Below are 21,496 nucleotides of genomic sequence, written 5' to 3'. Positions count from 1 at the left end.
GATGCTTTCCCACAATATGGCAGGACCCATCAGTAAACAAGGCATACTGCTTTTCACTTTCTGACAGTTTATTATATGGTGGGGCCTCTTCAGCATGCACCACCTCCTCCTCTGGTGACATTCCGAAATCTTTGCCCTCTGGCCAGCCCATGGTGACTTTTAGAATGCCTGGACGACTGAGATTTCCTATTCAAGTTCGTTGTGTAATTAGTGCAGCCCGTTTACTCCATGTAGCATCAGTTGCATGATGTGTAGAGGAGACCCTGCCTTTGAACATCCAGCCCAGCACGGGCAAGCAGGGTGCCAGGAGGAGCTGTGCTTCAGTGCCAATTACTTTCGAAGCAGCTCGAACCCCTTCATAGGCTGCCAGTATCTCTTTCTCAGTTGGGGTATAGCTGGCCTCAGATCCTTTGTATCCCAACTCCAAAAGCCGAGGGGTTGGCCTCGAGTCTCCCCTGGAGCTTTCTGCCAGAGGCTCCAGGTAGGACCGTTCTCCCCAGCTGCAGTGTACATTACATTTCTTACATCTGGCCCGGTCCGGACTGGTCCACGGGCTACTGTGTGAACTATCTCATGTTTAATTTGTTCAAAGGCTTGTTGTTGCTCAGGGCCCCATTTAAAATCATTCTTCTTCCAGGTCACATGATAGAGAGGGCTTACAATCAAACTGTAATTTGGGATGTGCATTCTACAGAACCCCACCGCACCCAAGAGAGCTTGCGTTTCTTTCTTATTAGTTGGTGGAGACATTGCTGTTATCTTGTTGATCACATCTGTGGGGATCTGTCTACATCCATCTTGCCATCTTATTCCCCAAAATTGAACCTCCTGTGCAGGTCCCTTGACCTTACCCCGTTTTATGGCAAATCCAGCTTTCAGCAGGAGTTAGATTATTTTCCTCCCTTTCTCAAAGACTTCTTCCGCTGTATCTCCCCACACAATAATGTCATCAATGTATTACAGGTGTTCTGGAGCTTGCCCCTGTTTCAGTGCAGTCTGGATCAGTCCTTGGCAAATGGTAGGGCTGTGTTTCCACCCCTGGGGCAGTCGGTTCCAAGTGAACTGGACACCCCTCCAAGTAAAAGCAAACTGTGGCCTGCACTCTGCTGCCAAAGGAATGGAGAAAAATGCATTGGCAATATCAATCGTGGCATACCACTTGGCTGCCTTTGACTCTAGTTCATACTGAAGTTCTAGCATGTCCGGTACGGCAGCACTCAATGGTGGTGTGACTTCATTCAGGCCACGATAGTCTATTGTTGGTCTCAATTCTCCATTAGATTTTTGCACTGGCCATATGGGGCTATTAAAGGGCAAGCGGGTCCTGCTGATCACTCCCTGACTCTCCAGTCTACGGATCAGCTGATGGATGGGCATCAGGGAGTCTCGGTTGGTGCGATATTGCCGCCGGTGCACTGTTGTGGTCGCAACTGGCACTTGTTGTTCTTCAACTTTCAGCAACCCCACAGCAGAGGGATCTTCTGAGAGACCAGGCAAGGTGGACAGCTGCTCAATTTCCTCAGTCTCCAAAGCAGCAATACCAAAAGCCCATTGGTACCCTTTTGGGTCTTTGAAGTACCCTCTCTTGAGGGAGTCTATGCCGAGGATGCATGGAGCCTCTGGACCAGTCACGATAGGGTGCTTTTGCCATTCCCTCCCAGTCAGGCTGATTTCAGCCTCCAGCACAGTCAACTCTTGGGATCCTCCTGTCACTCCAGAAATATAGATGGGTTCCACCCCTTGACAGCTTGATGGCATCAGGGTACACTGTGCACCGGTATCTACTAGAGCCTTATACTTCTGTGGGACTGATATGCCAGGCCATCTGACCCACACAGTCCAGTAAATCCGACTGTCCCCTACCTCCACCTGGCTGGAGGCAGGGCCCCTCTAATGGTCATCACAACGTTGGACACTTAAGTCGTGGTGAAAGGGATTATTCTTTGTTATCACAGGAGCTGGAGTAAAATCAGCTCTTCCACTAAATCTGGGAAACTGCTCACCAGAGACTGAAGCCATAGCTCTCATGGGATGATCAGTCTTGGCCCTTGCTCCCCGCTTCAATTCACTCACCCGTTCCTCCAAAGCTGAAGTAGGTTTTTCATCCCACTTTGTCATGTCTTCTCCGTGATCCCGCAGGTAAAACCATAAGGTAGCCTGTGGTGTATACCTCCTGTATCTCCTCTCTTGAACAATAGGATGCCTTTTGTTAATAGCTGAGACGTGTGTTGGTACACGCGAGGAGCTGGATAAATCAGACAGATCGTCCCTCAATTGTTTGAGATCCTGGGACAGTTTTTCCACAGCTGAGACGACAGAAGGGGTCAGATTGTCTTCGAACTCTCGGAGTTTATGAACCATTTCATCCACTGTTAGTGGTACTATGTCATTCCAGGTTACTGTTGCCAATGAATGGGCATATGAGGACGGTGCATTCCGTGTAAGTTTTCGCCACATGGGTCGTGTACATTCAGCTTCATCTGGATCTATGGGTATATCCCCATTATTCGGCTTGATGTGATAGATCACCTCTAGGATGGCTGATTCCCTCAGAGACTGGATGCCTTTGTCTATAGTAGTCCACTTGGCAGAACGACTCATAACATCGTCCTTGTATGGAAACCTTTCTTTCACAGCTGCCAAGAGCCGCCTCCAAAGACTGAGGGACTTTTTCTCTCTTGCGATTGCTTTGTCAATTCCCCCTTCTCTAGCAAGTGATCCCAGCTGCTTGGCTTCTGTACCTTCTAGTTCGTGACCATCAGCCCCATTGTCCCAGCATCGGAGTAACCAGGTGATGATGTGCTCCTCTGGTTGACAGGTAAAATCTTTTCGCATATTCCGTAGCTTGGTTGAGGTCCAAGGTAGAGAAGTTACCTCTTCTTCTTCTTCTTCGTCATGTGATGATGACTCCTGATCAGATGCTAGACCGGGTGGTGAATACACTGTTTCTTCATCTTGCTTCACCCTTCTTGCCTTCTTTTTGCTTTTTCTCCTGCATATAGGGGCAACCGATATTGGTACAAATTGGTCCTCTGGTTTGGCTGCAGTGATTATCACTGTGGTTTGAGTAGCGACTGTACTTGTTGCTAGGGGTGGTGTAGCTGCTGTGCTTGGAGCTGGGGTAGCCACGCTGTCTGTTGCAGTCGAAGTTTGAGCAGCTGCTGTACTTGCCACTGGGGTAGCTGTGCTGTTCATTGAGGCCAAAGTTTGAGTAGTGACTGTACTTGTCGCTGGGGTTGGTGAAGCTGCTTGGAGCTGGAGTACCTGCACTGACTGTTGCTTTGCCCTCAGATCCACCGACTTTTTTTTTCCTTTTGAAGGTGCTGGATAGTGTTGAACAAGGCCCTGTAAGCATAGGCCAAGCCCCAGCATGTTGCCATGATTTGTCCGTCTCTGGTATGGCCAGAATCACCACACACCTCATTTGAGTGTTTTACTAATTCTTCTGGAATTTACAGTTGTTTGGTGGTGAAATTCCAAAGTACTGAAGGAGCCCACTGACCTAGATACTTGCCCATACTATCCCACACACCCTCCCACTCACGACTGTCCAGCCTCAGGGAAAATCTCTTGGTCCTCCTACATCGTCGTTTTACCCCCAGACAAGACCCAAACCTTACTCTGCTTAACTCATGAAATCAGTCGTGGACAAAACACACTCTGTATGCTTGTCAACATGGTGATACCCATCACGATCAGCAAACAAGTCTCAACAGCATTAAAAGGCCATTCAAAAACTTCAAAACTCTCAAATGATGCGGTAAATGGTCTGGGGGGAGGACTGGGAGGGTAAAAGAATGTCTCCTTCATAGGTTGACCACCCGAGAAGGAGAAAAAAAGATGTGTAATTGCTAAGCACTTCTATTATATACCTCCCAAAGTATAAAGGTGGTGACCACACTGGGAACATAAGCCAGATCAGTTTCATGATCAATGATTCTATTGTATTACAAGTCATTACCATAAAGTACAATGAGACAAAAAGCTTAGCCCAAGCCTGACACTTGAAAAACACTAATACAGCAAATACCGGATGGAAGTAAGATACGATATACTGAAACTGTGAGATCAAGAGAAACAACCTTGAGAGCCAATAAATCAGCACTGTGACGAGTGACTATTAATCCAGTCAGATCTGTCGTTATCTCAACCCCTCAAGCCCCACGTTGGGTGCCAAAAAAGGAACTGTCATGGTTTAAACCCAGTCAGGTAACTCATTCACTTGCTCCCCCCCTTCTTTCCCTCCCCCTACTCCCAGAGGGACGGAGAGGAGAATCAAAAAGAATGCAACTCCCCCAGGTTGAGATAAGAACAGTTTAGTAACTAAGGTGTAACAGAGATCACTACTGCTACCATCAATAATAACAATGATAATGGAAATAACAAGGGAATACATCACCTCACCACCAGCCAACCAATAACTCGCCACCCCCCAGCCTGACCAAGCACCGACCGATACCTCCTCCAACCCTGCAGTTACTCCCAGTTACCCCCCACCCTGGGCATGACGTGCTGTGGTATGGAATACCTCTTTGGCTAGCTTGGGTCAAGCGTCCTGTCTCTGCTTCCTCCCAGCTTCCCCTCCTCCCTGGCAGAGCATGAGCCTCACAAAGTCCTTGGTCAGGGTAAACATCACTTAGCAACAACCGAAAACATAGGTTATCACCAGCACTGTTCCCAGGCTGGAAGTCAAAACCAGCGCTGCACCAGCTACCAAGAAGGAGAAAAACTGACTACTACTGCTAAACCCAAGACAATACATTAAGGTAAAATCAAGTAAAATTTATGCATGTGTTCACACACATTCTTCAGGGTGTGAATTTTAATTCAGAATTTACTGTAAGTGTATTACTTTCTACCACTCCCTTGAGGTTCAGATCGTCCATTAATTTTGCAATTATTAGCCTGAAATTAAAAGCCGAGGCAGACTTCCCAGGTGCCACTCACCTATTTTTAAATGCAATTTCCATTCCCAAATGAAACAGATACATTCACTCCTACCAGAATGATTTGCCACAATGGTCAGAAAGCTTTAAAAGAAACTGGTGTGCTAAAGCTTTTGTTCAGAAATATTTAGTCCCATGCCTTCCCTTGAAACAATTAATTGCAAGAGCTGAAAATGTGATCTCAATTCTTTAAATGAGATTCATACGTTTAATAGAAACAGTAGAAGTGTCACTGTGATTCAGTAGTTACCTATACCAGAGGCACGTGGTCAGAATGACTTGCTTTGGGGATGGGGATTTTAATCAGAAAGCAAGAGTAGACAGCTGAGAATAGCTGTGTCTCAAGCCACCAGCTAGATTCATCAGAACTTGCCTGTCAAAACCTTTGGTCTCTTTCCACCTGGAATTGTTACAGGAATTAAGCGTTGTAAAGCAATTTGCTGTATTATTTGACTTATACTGATCACTAGCACTTGTTAATGAGTGGCTTTTTTTCTTCAGAATTTTCTTCTGCCACATCTTTTTGACTGCATGTGTACAGATTTTGTCCAGACAACAAAAGCTTCTAGAAACAAGCTATTCTGAGGATTATTCTAACACTCTTAGAACGTTAAATACTAATATGTGATGTATTTTTCACATCTGAGAAACAAATCTGTCTACAGAGGGACCTTTTATTTTATCCATTCCCCACACAGTATGTGAAACAATGCTGGATGTTCTTCTCAAGGCTTGTCTTTAGCAATTTGAAAAGCAAAAAGAAACCACACTACATGTTCTGGCATCGCTCTACCTGTGCGCATTTTATCCATTTTGTTTACAGATAGTTTCATTTTCAGCTTCTCATTTGTGCAATTCAGGGCTGCAGTCCTACAGGGAAGTAATTAAATCCAAGCACTAAACTTGTTTAAAACACAAAAATAAGTAGAAAGCATTAACATAAATGAACATTGTAGTCATATTTTTTAAACTCATAAAACCCAAAAGAATGACCTAAATAACTGACAGTATAAGTTAATATAGCAAAGCTAAAAGGGACAACCCTTTAATTTACATGCCTTACAGATTCTCCTTAACTGCAATGAGAAAAAGATTGAGCCCTTTGATATTAATCAAGAGGTTCGCAAAAGGTAGGCAGGAACCTCATGTAATGCTTATTGCATTGCTAGCTCCACATCGTGACTGCCGCCAACCTGCAAGAGGATGGCAGAAGCAACTGGAAGTCCTGGACCAGTGTACAATGAATGTCTGCTTAGCTTTGAAAAGCGTCCTGGGAAAGATTTTTCAGCATATCTCAAAATCAAATTTGAATAAAATCTACTTCTCTGGCAGTGAAGAGATTAGTAACCAAAATGCATAGCACTCAAAGGGACAAATGGGACACATATATAGTCCATTACAGAGGAGCAAGCCTGGGTTTTCTGCTAGGCTGCTTCCAAAAACAGGTGGCATAAGGGTTTGAGCTTTCCAGATATATTTGCTACTTTTAAGTCCTTTGTTGGTCCATTCTGCTTCCCTGCACTCTTCTGGTAGCAAAAGATACCAGCCATAGCAGTCAGGAGGTCTTCCAATCAACTTCAGAAACTTTGGATAGGGCTTAAGTGAACCAAAGTTACTTTTACTCCAGCTTTTAGTGGAGCATAGCATTTCTTTTAATCTTAAAAATATTCATGAATATCTACTTGACAAGACTGTTGGTTTACTGCTTTTGAATCATCATATTTTTTCCTAAATTCATATTTCCCACGTGCCACTGATGTTTACTTCAGTAACAAGATACCTGGAAATACTTTACAAGCTAATCCTTTACCAAAAAACTTATCACCCAAGAATTTGTGTTGATCTAGAAGGCATATATGTGAAACATAAAAAAAGTTAACAATAAAATATTTCTTGCACACACAAAATGATACAGAAATAATGTTTTAGTTGTCTTCATCACAAAATTTCTCACCATGTGCATGTACATCAGGTTACAGTTAATTTACTGTATTTTCTTTTCCAGGAGCAAATGTATGGCTGATCAGCCATCTCACACAGCAGGAACACCAGCAATTCAACAGCACACTTCCAATTCACATCAATAGGTTTCTGTATCTTTAATGGGATTATTGATGCAGTAATTTCTGCAAAAAGTTTCCTGCACTTGGCCATTCTGTAGCAGTTCAACATAAACCCAATGATGTTGATTGCTGCAATCAACAAATACACTGCTCATACAGGCTAATAATTCTTTCAGTTATAAATAACAGTTATCATCTATTAGGACCCTAAATAGAGATTACAAACTCCTTTTTTTTCCTTCACAAACCAAACACAGCTTTTTAGGAAGAGATGTCACAGCTAACTTACAGCCAGTAGTTAAGTCCTCCGATTTGATTTTGTGCAGTATCAGGAAAAAAAAAGGGTGATTTGAGCTTACAAAATACAAACTTACCTTCCCACAAGCTCTGCAATGATGCCTTCTTTTGGTGAATGTAAATCTGGCCTCACATTTCATACAGTTTGGTGCTTGAGAATCTGGAACCCAAACTGGAGCCACCTCACCCAAAGTCGTAAAAGGCTTTCTGGCTGGAGCTCCAAACTGACCAGCTCTGAGATCATTATCAGGACTATCTGGGGCTACAGCAAGGCACGGACTACTAGAGACTCCAGATTCATACTCTTCCAAATGTTCCCCATTAGCATCAGTAACAGAGGCATTTGAAGATGTTTCACCAGGAAACACGTTTGTTGTATCACCTAATTGTGTCTTACCAAAGACATTTTTGTTTTTACTATTACCTCCACAATTTGGGGGAACAAGATCATTTTGTAAGTGGTCTGACAATGGCTTTGGAATCTGCAGTTTAAGATTTGTAGGTTGTTTAGGTCTTGCACCACCAAAAGGAACACTGATAGATTGCAAATTAGTCACTGGTTTAGGTGAAGTTTGCCCTTGCATGGATGAAACCTGACTACAAAGATTATGCAAATAATTTTTCTTAATGTGGTCACCAGTGCTGTTTAAAATAAGACCGCTCCCTTCTGTGGTCTCATTTCCTCTCTGTTCATAAACATTAGTGTAACATTCTGACTTGCTCTCCTCTATCTCCTTTTCCTCTGTTACCGAGTCCTCCTTGGAAGGTAAAGTCTTTGGAACATGAGCAACAACTGGGTTCTGCATTCCATAGGAATCACAACCATTAGACAGAGAGCTTTCTGCTGATGTAGCCATCACATCAGAGAGACTGGACCCTTCAAGCTCATGTATACCAGTCCCTTTAAAGTCTATGCCTGCCTCCATCATCCCATCTCCACCTTCTTTACTACATGCCTCATCAGGCTGTTCTGTCTGCAAGAGTTCTTCATTCTCTCCCAGAGTTTGCTTATTATTCATCTCATTCAACTTTGTCAGTTCCCAATTAGTCATCTCCTGAGATTCAGGGTAACATTCTGCCATGCTGAGCAATTCTGTTGTGCCAAGGTTTTTACCACATTCAATGACTTCGCTTTCAGTGGCACTAACATCCTCAGGGGCAAAATGTTGTGCAACACATTCCTTGTAATTGCCACTTCCAGCCACGTTAGGTTGACAAGTTTCCATAAGCCCAGACAGCCTAGACTGTAACTGTTGGGTTGTTTCCTGTTCCACAATTAAGCTTCCATTACTTGAACCAGAAGTAGAGTTTTTAGCTTCTAGACCCATTCTCTGAGGAATGGCTTTACTAGCAAAGTTCTCAACTGATACACAATTTTCTTGCATTCTAGCAGTATCATCAACTGGTCTCTGTAAGAGAGTCACTGCATTAATCCCTGCAGTTGTAGCTTCTGAAAACAGAGAATCTTTATTCATATTAAAATCATCTTTTAAATGAGAGGAGGGGGATGCAACAGTCAGGCTTTCAGATGAAGCATTAAGCAAATGACTTATAGAGTCATCTTCAGTGCACAGCCTATTTACTTGCTTTTCTGTATCTGTATCTTTTTCCGTGGATCCGTTTACAGTAACACTAAACTGATCAGTCTGTCCGTTTTCATTATCCAGTGTAAAGCCAATAGTGTCCATTAGGGACGGACTGTTGTAAGTTTTACAATCCACCACATCACCACTTTGTAGTGTTCTTCTGTCACAGTTATGCATTACTGCCACCACTAGTACGTTTTTCTCCTCTGGCAAGCAAGCTGTATTCCCACATTTCTTTTCTCCTGTTTCCACAGTGTTACACTGATCATCCCGATTACTATTTCTTTTAAGCAACTGATCATCTCCTGCTGCCTGATCATCAATCCACATGACTGGGGTCTCTGGGCTTATGCTAAAATCCTTCCCATTATCACAGTGATCCCCTCCTCCTGTTGGAGTAGTCACGGAATGAGACAAGGAGAAAGACTTTAATCTCTGCTGACATTCATTAGGAGTTGTAGCTTCGTTTACACTGGCCACGGTTGGGTTAAATGACAGACGACGAGAAGGCGGATCTAGAATCTGATTCCACTTGGCACCCAAAAGTGTAGGTGAAACAGCGGCATCTGGAAAAGTGTTTCAATAAGAGAACTTACTGCCCTATTAAAACCACAAGATCTATTAACTCTTGTTGCATTAGAATACCCCAAATATAAATGTAGAGATGTTGAAAAATGGGCCCAAGATAACAAACACCCTTGATCAACCATTAGTAGTGTAACTGCATAATGCTTCTTGAACTCAAGAAGTTTAGAGCTACAATTAATATCAGACTGAATTTGCACAAGCAACTTCAATCTATTGATTAATATACTTTAGACAGCTAGAAATGCCTAGAAAGATTCCCACTCCCATAAAATGTTAAACTTCCTTGACAGAACAGAAGGAGCAATTATACTAAGCAAAAAATCTAATACTTCAGATATGATAACTTGCATTATATGATTTATGTGACCTAATAAAACATTTCTATGCATGAGCCTCCCAAAACTGCAAAAGAAGCTTAAAATAAGTTTTGCCTGATCTGTTTAAAATAAATGATTAAAATTATTGCCACTGAGATCAAGCTTCATAAAACCTTTATTTTTAAAATGTATGGAAGGTTTGTTATTAAAAAATATAAACAAGATGAATGGAACCAGAAGAGAACACTACTAATAAATGCTGAAGATACACCATGCAAAATTAACTGATGTTTTTTCCCAGTTCTGAGATTAATCTGCAAGTCAAAACAAAAAAGGGTACCACAGATCTCTCCCTCTTCGGTGGTGTTGTCTGTAGAAAACATCTGAAGTGCATCAACAATCTTGTTTAAATGACTCACCTTCATTTTGTTCAAATTCATCTAAAACCTTATCGAGGTTATATGCCTCTGCTTGGAAATAGTTCTCCATTTGTCAGGGAAAGACCACCAGATTCTTGTCTGAACCTGTCAGAGAACAAATTACAATCAGATATGTAGCCTTCAGTCAGCAGCGTTCCAATACATATTGCCTTTAAGGGGAAAAGAAGTCCTTTGTAATTCAAATTTTACATACATTACATGCACAAATCAGAAGTATTTTCCAGGAATAAAAATGATTTGTGTGCTTAAACTCATTTAATTCAGATTAACAACCTTATCAAACTTGCTTTGGATTTTATTACCTCCACTTTCCCACAGTGATGTATCTAACCATAAGGATCACCATAATGGCAAGAGCAAAACTGTTCCAACTATGGTCAGAAAATAAGAGAGAACCAGAAGGCCAACTAACAATTTGAAGATCCAGCTTTCAATTCCATAGTACCACCAATTAGCTCATGTGGCTTTGAACAAGTAGTTTAAACTCTCCATGCTTCTGACTTTTCATGTATATTAGGCTAGCAGTACTGTGTGTCACTCCTCATCTCCCAGAGCTTCTTCACAGATTCATGTATGTAGAAGTTGTTAAAGAACTCAATGGGTGTTACTTGAATTGTGCTAGCTCTTAAAATGCCTCCTTTAATAACCTTTGTTTACCTGAAAGGCAGGCACTGGAAATCAAGCAAAACGCACAGAAGTAAATAGTCTCATCAAAAGATAATACTCTCAGACTAGAAAGGAAGACAAGGGAGGAATGAAAACAAAACAAAACACAACCCTAAGTCGCTAAATAACTTTCTACAACTTTACATAATAAATAACATTTTTGCCCTAACAGTAGGAATATGCTCTTCTTGCTACCAGAGGCTTGTAGCAACGTGACACCCTGATACATTTTCTTAAAAACATTCAGTACCAGCAGAGACATTTTCACTGAGAAATGTGTGCCATAACCTATATACCATAAAGAGAGACCTTGATTTGATCTTTCTCTGAACATCATCCAAAACAACCTTATTCTCTTCAGAGCTGGCTTTCAATGTTGTGCAGTCAGAAGATGGAGGAGGAGAGGGTGAGAACGTTTTGCAGTAAGAAACAGTGTTAGACCTGACAGCGAGACTCCAGTTCAATTAAAAACGTGTTCTTTAGCACCAGAGGTACAACAGACACAATAAACACGTCAGAGGAATTTTCAATTTAAACTATACCATTACCCCCATAGTATCTGCATTTGAAGAAAACATCAACCAGTTATTTCAATTACTACAACATTAAATACAGTCTCACATTATTGTGAGCAACAGCTATAGGCTATTGGTACAAAAAGGTTATCCATTACAACATCACAATATGCAGAGTTCAAGCTTTTAAGGCTGACCTAAAAATTTGACAGTGTTTTTAAAAGATAATCATATTACAACATAAATACATTGGTGTTTAATATAATCAGATTAAATGATGTTTTAAAGATCTATACAAAAGGCAATCCTAAAGAGATTAGTATAATGGCAACACAGAAATTGCAATAAGCATCACCCAAATAAAGACCATTTTGTAAAGAAATTCAGATATAAACTAGACTCTCATCTTACAAACTCCCAGATTTGTGCCTGATCTAGGATTTTAGATTAGTTCAAAGTCCTGCACCTGGGTCAGGGCAATCCCAAGCACAACTGCAGCCTGGGCGGAGGGTGGACTGAGAGCAGCCCCAAGGAGAAGGACTTAGGGGTGTTGATCGATGAGAAGCTCAACATGACCCAGCAGTGTGTGCTCATGGCCCAGAAAACAAGTGTCCTGGGTTGCATCAAAAGGAACGTGACCAGCACATTGAGAAAGCTGATCCTGCCCCTCTGCTCTCACGAGACCCCACCTGGAGTACAGCACCCAGCTCTCAGGCCTGCAACAAAAGAGGGACATGGACCTGCTTGAGTGACTCCAGAGGTGGCCACGATGATGATCAAAGGGCTGGAGCACCTCTCCTGTGAAGACCGGCTGTGAGAGCTGGTCTTGCTCAGCCTGGAGAAGACTGTGTTGAGGCACTGGCACAGGTTGCCCAGAGAAGCTGTGGCTGCCCCATCCCTGGCAGTGTTCAAGGCCAGGTTGGACAGAGCTTGGAGCAACCTGGTCTAGCAGAAGATGTCCCTGCCCATGGCAGGGGGTTGGAAATAGCTGCGCTTTAAGGTCCCTTCAACCCAAACCATTCTATGGTTCTATAATTAACTCTTTCTGCAAGGAAAATACGGCTGGCCATATAATTTACTGTACATGGCTGCACAGATTATAAAAAGCAATGGAAACAATAGCCACCTTGATCAACAGTTGCATTGCGGAAATCTAAGCTCAACACTTTCTGTTCCCTATCAAAAGCCAGGTTCTGACCTCTAACTGTGCCACAGCATACTCTCAGATTCTTTAGATACAGACTGTAAGGTCTTCTTGTGTTATTCAATCTGCCCACCAAGTCATTGTATTAAAAATCTTTCATATCATTTTAACTGAAACAATTAATATACACATTTCAATTAAACCAAAATATTTTATAAAGCAGATGCTTCTCTCCAGACCTGCAAATACTACATTCATTCCAAATACTTTCAATGTCAGAGTTTGGAGATTCTCTTGCACCTTTCTTTCCACCTCATTTCAATTAGCTCAGTAAATGTTAAATCTTGCAAAGTTAATCAGAATCATAGAATCATAGACTGTTTAGGGTTAGAAAGGACCTTAAGATCATCTAGTTCCAACCCCCCTGCCATGGGCAGGGATGCCTCCCACTAGACTATGTTGCGTGTCCCAGTGACTTTTTTTTTCTATTCAGAGTTCTAAACATCAACCAAAATTAACCCACTGTACTAAGACTGTTCTGTACAAAACACCATATAATTTCACATCCATTTACAATGTATTTAATTTAAATGATGATGATAAAATTCCAGTCTAGCCATAACTGATGAAGATCTGAATAATCATTCTTAGGCAAAGTCCTGCTACCAAGATCAATGATGCAAAGAGTATTTGTCAGTGAAGCACAGCAAGACTGAGAAGTGTCATAGAGAATTTTTGTGTTCCAGAGTTAAATAAACTGTGATGCTGGCTGAAGCCACCGCTGTCATATTTCCATGCACTTTCACAGTGAAAAAGAACATCCAGTCAAGGAATTCTCTAGGACACAAACGCTGCAGCACGAGTGCCCCCAAAAAATAGGCTACAAGCATTGATTTGGGTTTTGTTTGCTTATTTCAGAGAAGATAATGATTACTGACAAGCACACTGATGGGGAAGGAACCCTCTGCTGATTACATAGTTGCTGAAAACAGAGGTTTAAGTAACTCTTGGAACAGCTGCATATTGATTCTGTGTAACTTTCAAATGTTTATCAAAATTAGGACCTGACCATTCAGACAATTTCAAAACCTGACTGAAAGCCTGATAAAATGACTTCAGAACAAACTGAACATTTCCTACATTTAGCCCTATATTAGCTGGTTTTTCATGGCCATACAAATCAGGAATAAGATATGCCTAACCAAAGAAAGCAGTTTTAGAAGGTCAGAATAATCATTTTTATTGACCTTAGTCAGGTTTAGCTTTAAAGTTTTATATTAAGTGTGATTTTAAAAGATTAGGAAAACACAAATATTCAGACTTAGGAGACCATTCAATTAACAATAAGAAGGGCATATAAAGAAGATTTAGGCTTTTGTTCCCCCTCCCTTACAATCTCAATGTGCTTAATACTACATTACATTGTTATTTTATTAACATCTGTATTATCTAATATCTGTATTTGCAAGTTTAAATGTGGTCCAATATAACAGAAGGATTTTTTCTATGTTTTTAAAAATTCAAAGCAGATAGAACTATGTGTAAACAAAATATATATGACCATATGAATTCAGAAACTCTAACACTGGTGCACAAACAGGCAATGAGCCAAAACCCAGACTGATGTACGCTCATAGTTCAAACTGAAGAAAGAAAAGACCTTTCATATCATGATTGTTATTTCACTTACTGATGTACCAGGATACATGAAGAATCTCTTCATTTTGAACTCAGAGCCACTAAGATGACAGCCTCTCTAAATGAGATCTCATTGCCTGGGCAAGCAGGAATTTCTCAGAAAAGGTCAGCTGCAAATCTTCAGGTCTAATATCTAAAATTACTATTATTATTATACACTAGAACACAACAACCCCCACACAGCTTTTCCAGAAGTTTCTGTCCAAGGGCAAAACACATCATCAATGCCATAGAAGTCCTTATGACCTCTTCCTGAAAGAAAAGGAGGACAAGCAGTTGTGTTCCTAACGGATACCTGGAATGCTTCGTGACCAAACCATTGTCAGCAACTCATATTTTTGCCAGTTGAAGATCTAATACTTAACTCTGCATAGCCAGCAACTTCAGCTCAAACCAGAAAACACAAAGTGCTCTAACCCAACATGCTGTAGTAATCCAGGAACTGCTTTCCCTATGGTTCAGTACTGCTTTTTCATATTTTTATAAAATATCCAACATAAATTAAAACAAACAAGCAAACAAAACTCCCAAACATATTCCTTTACACATCTTGGGAAACTTTGACTGTAACTCACAGGTACCACTAAAAAGCTTGGAACAGTTTTGGAATTATCCTAGTTCCGAACTTCCTCCAAGTATAAAGGTTGAAATTATGTTTTTAAAGGACCCTTGATAGTTGTGAAACTCTTCAGCATTGCCTAACTATTCCAAGCTGTGGCATGGAAAGAAGCTGACAAGCAAATACGCAACTTACACTCTGGAAAAGGGAGAATGAAATCATGAGCAAATCAGGAAGACAGAGGCAAGATTTAGATTAGACATTAGGCAGAAGTTCTTCCCTGTGAGGGTGCTGAGGCGCTGGCACAGGGTGCCCAGAGAAGCTGTGGCTGCCCCATCCCTGGCAGTGCTCCAGCCCAGGTTGGACAGCTTGGAGCAACCTGCCCTCGTGGAAGGTGTCCAAGCCTGTGGCAGGGGTTGGAACTGGATGAGCTTTAAGATCCCTTCCAACCCAAACCAGTCTGGGATTCTATGAAATTTCAATGGCAATTTTATCTGTATACTGCCAAAAAGGAGACACTTTCTAAATTAGAATAGATTGGGATGAACAATATGAATTAGAAGATATTGTGCCAGTGCAAGAAAAACAAGACACAAACCACTAATGAGTTAAAAGCACAAGATGGCTTTTCAAAAATACAGTCCTCTGAGCAAATTTGGCAGAAAAGACTAATTATAGGCAAAAAACAAATAACACCCCCCCAAAACAAAACAAAAACATTAAATAGCAATTTATTTTTTTTTAATTGTGTCAAAAAAAAAGAATTCAATGGCTGCTATCCAGTGGTACAGTAAAGCCACAACCCAAGATCACTTGTTCCCCATGGCAAAAAGCTAACAAAAACACACAGCCTATCAATCCGAAACTCTGTGTTTTATTTGTCAATTTCTTCATTCCAACAGCATGTACTCATCATCATTGTAGATGATGATAACAACTCTGAACAACTTATGTCTCATCAAGCTTACATGCTCTACGCTCTTCTAATGCCTAATATAAAGGTGCACATATCAGAACATCTGTGTCATATGTATCCAGAGTTACTATCCATGCCATTGTAGCATTTAAGAGGGACAGCCAGGGGCATCTTTATAGTGCATCACTTGTGTTTATCGTTTTTTCTTTCCTTTCCCTTTTTAGTTTTGTATTCTCTCCCCTTGTTATTTCCCTTATCATTATTATTATTGGTGGTAGCAGCAGTGGTTTGTGTTATACCTTAGCTACTGAACTGTTCTTACCTCAACCCATGGGATTTACATTCTTTCAGTTCTCCTCCCCATCCCTCCAGGAGTGGGGGGGAAGAAGAGGAGGGGAGTGAGTGAGTGTCTGTGTGGTTCTGAGTTACCGGCTGGGCTTAAACCACAACAGATATAAGACAAACTTTAATTGATTAGTGAGGAGGGAAGAAGACAGAAGGACAGAAAAACCTTCCTCAAAATTAGATAGTATTCTGAACAGGCTTAACCTTGGAGACTGCCTCTTCTTGGGAAGCAAACTGTACAGAGAACTAGGCCTTGTGCTCCACCTGCAAAGCAGCAAGACACGTAATTTGCTGTCGTCTCTACAATATGGGATTATGTAATTTATGATCTTTTACACTGCAAAGCCTAACTTACCCTCAAGATTTTTTCACCACTGGAACTGACAGCCTTAAGTCTTCCAAATTTCCTTGACACTAATAGTAGATGACCAGCACACAATCACATTAAAATGCTATAATAAAAAAACTGCACCAAAAGGAAGTGATACCAACATACATGCTCTCTGATTTTTAGGCCTTTGCTGCAAGGCTAATAATTGTAAAGAACCTCAATAAGGACTTTCTGTTATGCTATCATGTCAGCATGAAACTGTGAATATACACATTTCAGTAAACTCTTATTAAAGAAAATATTCAAGTAGTTTATTATAGTCTTCACCAAAAATATATCTGAAGGACTCCTAAGATGAAAGTCACAAGGGGCATGAATAAACCAAACACTGCTCATTCATGCTGAAAAACCTCAGACGTCCAGAAAATGACATTTTCCCATAGCATGACAACAGGGAATTATGTATCCACTGGACAATTTAATTTATTAGATCTAGCGCTCCTGAGAACTTCCTTTAACCCCGAGAAACAACGGTGGAGTCACATATTGTTGCAGCTCCCTTTAGTAATCTTTGTATCATCTGCTCCTGGGAGGAAGAACTCAAGCACCTCTGCTGTAATGAACAGCTTGTTCAGAGAGTTTAGCAATAGCTGAATAGTATTTTTAACTGATGAGATCTGCCTACAGCACAGACTGAGAAAGAAAGACTTTGCCCACTTCTCCCCCTCCCCCAAACAAAATAAGCCACAGCTCTGCTGTAAAACAAGGCAATCACTCTCAATAAAAGCCAAAACAACAAAATGCTAAAAATACTCCGTCATCTTCTATATAAGATATATCCATATAGAGAGGTGTATGTATATAAATATATATCCATAAGCATACACAAACACATGCACTGCAAGTACATACCCCTGAATCATTACATTCTAAAGCAGAACTTGCTTCTTACCTTTTCCTCTTATACATGTGTTAAGAAACGAATGACCCTGTGCCTACTCATGATGACTGCAGCACAACCAGCCAGTTCTGCTGAATCAGTGTGTTCTACTTGATCCTGGAAACAAAACACAAACATGTATTTTATGACTGGTAATTCTGCCACAACCCATGTTTTTTCAGCACATGACTGCAGCTAGCACAGGCACATTTGGCAAATGCTGCAAGCCTTCAAATGACTTGGATTACATTTGCAGCTTTAAATTCAGGGATCTGTGCACTATGCCACTACTGCACTCCAATATGCTGGAGAAAAAAGCTGCTTATAAAAACCACATTGCTACCTACTTACTATTATTCTTCATTTAACTGTAAACCTACAGAGTGACGCAGCAACTCCAACACTCCTTGTACTCCTGATGACCTTGACTGTAAGGCTTCATTTATAAAACTCCCCTCTGAAGTTAATTATATTACACTACAATAGGCCTTCCAAAAATAAAGAGCTAGTAGCTTTGATACTCATCAAAAATTCACAGCCCTGTGCATTCTGTAAACTGTATTCATCAGCTTCCCACTGCTTTTCTAACAGCTAAACAACTGGTTTTGTCTTCAAATTATTCCCCCTACAATTTTAGGCTCCCTTCATTTCCTAAAGGCTTCTTCTCTCCAAAACCACAATGGCATCAACCTTCAATAGCAGGGACAGCCAAAGCCAAAAATAGGACAGAGGAAACTGTCTTGTTATTCTAACAACAGCATTTCTATAGGTCAGGTGCTCATTTTCACAGGCTGCATCCTAACAGCCAACATCGCTCAAAAATCCAACGCAGGAAAGAAATGAGACTAGTATATGAGAAACAGTACGAGAAGAATAAAGCGTAAGGTAAATTCACGTTTTAAGGTGTTCTGGTGCTGGTATCTGACCTGGTGTAGGTAGTTGAAACATTTACTGGTGCTCTGATGAAACAGCAGTGTATGTTAGAAAATAAAATAAAACTCCAGCAAAATGAACAGAGCTAAAAAAAATAACAGTTCCCCATGCATGAAGGCAATATTCAGTGTTATACCTCAATTTTCCCAGGGCTGTTTATTATTCTTTTCAGAAATAAGCTACAGTAATAATTCCAGGAAACTAATGAACTGCACAGTAGCACTCCTAGTAGTACTGTTTCCAAGCTCAGAATAAAATCCCACAGCTTTGTATGCCAACAGAACTGCTCCTGTGTGCAAGTAAAATTTTTGATGCCAGGTATAGCTCTACTCTGATAAACCAAGATGGGGTTTGGATACTTGGTAAATAGAAATTATTATATTAAGAAGTTCCTCAGATAGGCTTCATATGCATGCAAAAATGGAGGTGAGGGAAATTTAGTTCCTCTGAAAGGCCTCAGAATGATAAACTGTTCCAAAAGGCTGTGAAGTACATGTGGCAGCAGGGCAAGGACCACCACTAGGTCCCCTTCTGGCCTGGAGGAGGAGGAAAACGGTTCCGTTTTCATAACCCCCTTGAAAAGATGAATCAATTAATGACAATTCTATCTGTGATTTATACAACTGCCGCATAAACATCAAACACATTACACAGCAACCAGTCGGTCATACATTAACTACGAAGTCCAATCTTTACCAGTAAGAAATGGATCAGTCCTAGCAACCCACATCTGAAATGTGATGCGCTGTAACCAGTGTCCTAAGACAGCGAGCCTTCCAGGGCAACAGTACAGCTTTATTATTCATTGGGTTTATTCTGATCCACTTTCCTTGTTCCATTATTCCAAGGTAATAACTTTTTCATCCAGAACCATGCAAGACAGAAGAACACAGATCCAATCAATCCCTACCAGCTTCCAAAGAATGCTTTGAAGAGATATTACCTGGAGGTCCTTGAGCGTTTTGTTTACAATTCAACATTTGCACTCAGCAGCCATTTCCCCTTACTAAGATCTATGCAGACATCAAAGCATGCTTACAGATATGAAAGTAATATATTTAAACAAAAAGCAATTTCAAAGAAGTAAATTATAAGGTTTGGATTTCCTGAAAAAAAAAAATAAAAATCAATGAGTTGGTAACAGCCAAATTATTTTTCCAAAAAGAAGGTATTGTAAGAGAACTATATTAAAATAAAAAAGACAAAATGAATAACTACAAAGAAGAGTCAGGAATATCCACAACAATGTATAACCTAATGAGGATTAGGTTTTTCACAAATCATACATGTTGCTAAAAATATATTTCCACCTAAAAATTATGATCCTACTGAGACCTAAGATCATTGCAAATGAAGGAGGCCCAGTGCCTGCTGTTCCAGTTTGCTTACTTTGAGCAATTCACAGTTTGTTATCTCTTCTGCTGATGGTTGGCTGAATTCTTCTGTCTCCTGCCCTACAGTGGTATCACTCAGGTGCTGCTTTGGTTATACCCTACATGGATGATTTCCCTCAGGAGCTCCAAGAGGGCAACTGCCAAATACAGCAAAAGCAAAACAGGAATTGAAGAGAAATATGACAAGCAGAGACATGCCCAGAATAAAGACAGGATAAAGAACAGCAGAAAAGATCTCTAAAAATATAAAATTAGAAATATCTTCCACAAAAAAAAAAATGTAAAAAACGTTTACAATATCAAATGGAAGTAATTTGAACCAGCACAAATTGGAATAGCTTATAATAAATGGAAAGAGACTGAAAAAGAAGCAATTTTGATACTATGTTAAAAAAATGCGGAAAATGCTCAAAGCATGAAGAGATGCTAAAAAATGCTCCCATGTACTGGCAAGAATCCAACTCTTAACTAAACTACAGATCCTCTATAATGTGCTACCAGTGAGATGTCTTTGAGTAGGCAGGAATACATTTGCAGCCATTTTAAGGCACTTCATTATTGCTGTATTAGTTGAACTAGGCATTATCTTAAATGCAAACCCAGATTTCAATGCTGGTAACTTCCTCGCTTGTCTGCACTCTGGAACTCTCAGATGGGAGATCTGGAGAGACTACAGAGAGGGGACATATTCAGGTCCTAGCTTTGCAAGAATAAAGACTACAATAAGAAATACTATAGCATTAGGAAATCAGTGTACTTAGACAAGAGGGGGAAAAGAAAGTTTCAGGACATGTAGTTCTACAATGTGAATTATTTTCTCTGATCAGTTAACCTGGAAGCTAGATCTTCACAAGTGGAAAAGGCGGTTTTCTTTCACTCAAGTGATGAAATGCTTGGAATAATGGTACTTTACCACGTGCCCAACATGTTTTATCACTTCATAACGGTTCCTTCTCAGCCTCTCTCAAATAAAGCAGAAACTTTCAGTCAAATTTCACATGAAAGCGTTGAAAAACCGCAGATGAGGCCCTCAGTGACATAGTTTAGTGCTGGACTTGGCAGTCCTGGGATAAAGGTTGCACCTGATGATCTTAAAAGTCTTTTCCAACCTTGTTAATTCAATGATTCTATGTGTTTCTATTATTTTTTAAGAATTAATGTAAGCAGAAAGACTAAATACTACCCAGGAACACTCCTCCAGCAAAGGCAGTCTTCCAGACCTGTCTCAGCAGCACCTACAATTCGTATGGATTAAGCTGGAAATTTAACATTTCAACATGAATTGTTCTATGAATAAATTAAAGTGGCAGCCATGCAATGCAAGCAGGAAAAGAAAAATAATTAGGTTTAAAATTCTAATTTATTAAAGGAGACTCAGCAAGTAACAACAGGAATTTTCAAAATACCTTGTCTAAGAAACAGTTCAGGATTAGAAAATCCCATTAAAACTCACCATAAATCCATTTAATAAGAAATGCTAAAAACAGCAGCAAGAGGTTAAATGTAACAAACATGATACAGTCACTGCTAATCCTTTCCCTGCACCAAAAGCTCAGAATGGTTGTGTATCTTTTGGTTTTATATGCCATAATTTGCTGATGTTCTACTGCTCAATGCAAATTAACCAAAGAGTAGACTGGGGCATGGCAGGCTACTTCTGTGTAATACAACACTTTGTACCAGCTCAGGACCCAAGAATGCTGAGAAAAGATAAACTATTTTAGTGTTGCGTTGGTTTGTCCTTTTTTCTAACCAGCTGAACAAACAGATGGACAACACCTAAATCAAAATACAGGCTAATTATTTCACTAATATTTG

At 40.5% G+C, this 21,496-nt stretch overlaps 1 protein-coding gene across 1 annotated transcript in view; it reads right to left on the bottom strand.

The window, feature by feature from the left end:
* The window catches only part of ZFYVE9 (zinc finger FYVE-type containing 9), a 68,708-nt gene that overhangs the window by 35,419 nt on the left and 11,793 nt on the right, over positions 1-21,496 (bottom strand). The window contains exons 2-4 of the mRNA XM_062623186.1: positions 17,364-17,468; positions 10,217-10,321; positions 7,384-9,458 (exon numbers count right to left, since the gene is read on the bottom strand). Coding sequence (XP_062479170.1) covers positions 7,384-9,458; positions 10,217-10,286 — 2,145 coding nt within the window. The 5' untranslated portion in view covers positions 10,287-10,321; positions 17,364-17,468. The remainder of the gene's footprint in view (positions 1-7,383; positions 9,459-10,216; positions 10,322-17,363; positions 17,469-21,496) is intronic.

This window comes from Pezoporus occidentalis, unplaced genomic scaffold, assembly GCF_034315485.1.
Source record: "Pezoporus occidentalis ecotype Australia unplaced genomic scaffold, CSIRO_AGI_Poc_V1 ctg25, whole genome shotgun sequence".
In the NCBI taxonomy this organism is placed as follows: Eukaryota; Metazoa; Chordata; class Aves; order Psittaciformes; family Psittacidae; genus Pezoporus; species Pezoporus occidentalis.
Note: the sequence above shows the minus strand (reverse complement) of the source record. Positions and strands in the feature narration are given on the sequence as shown.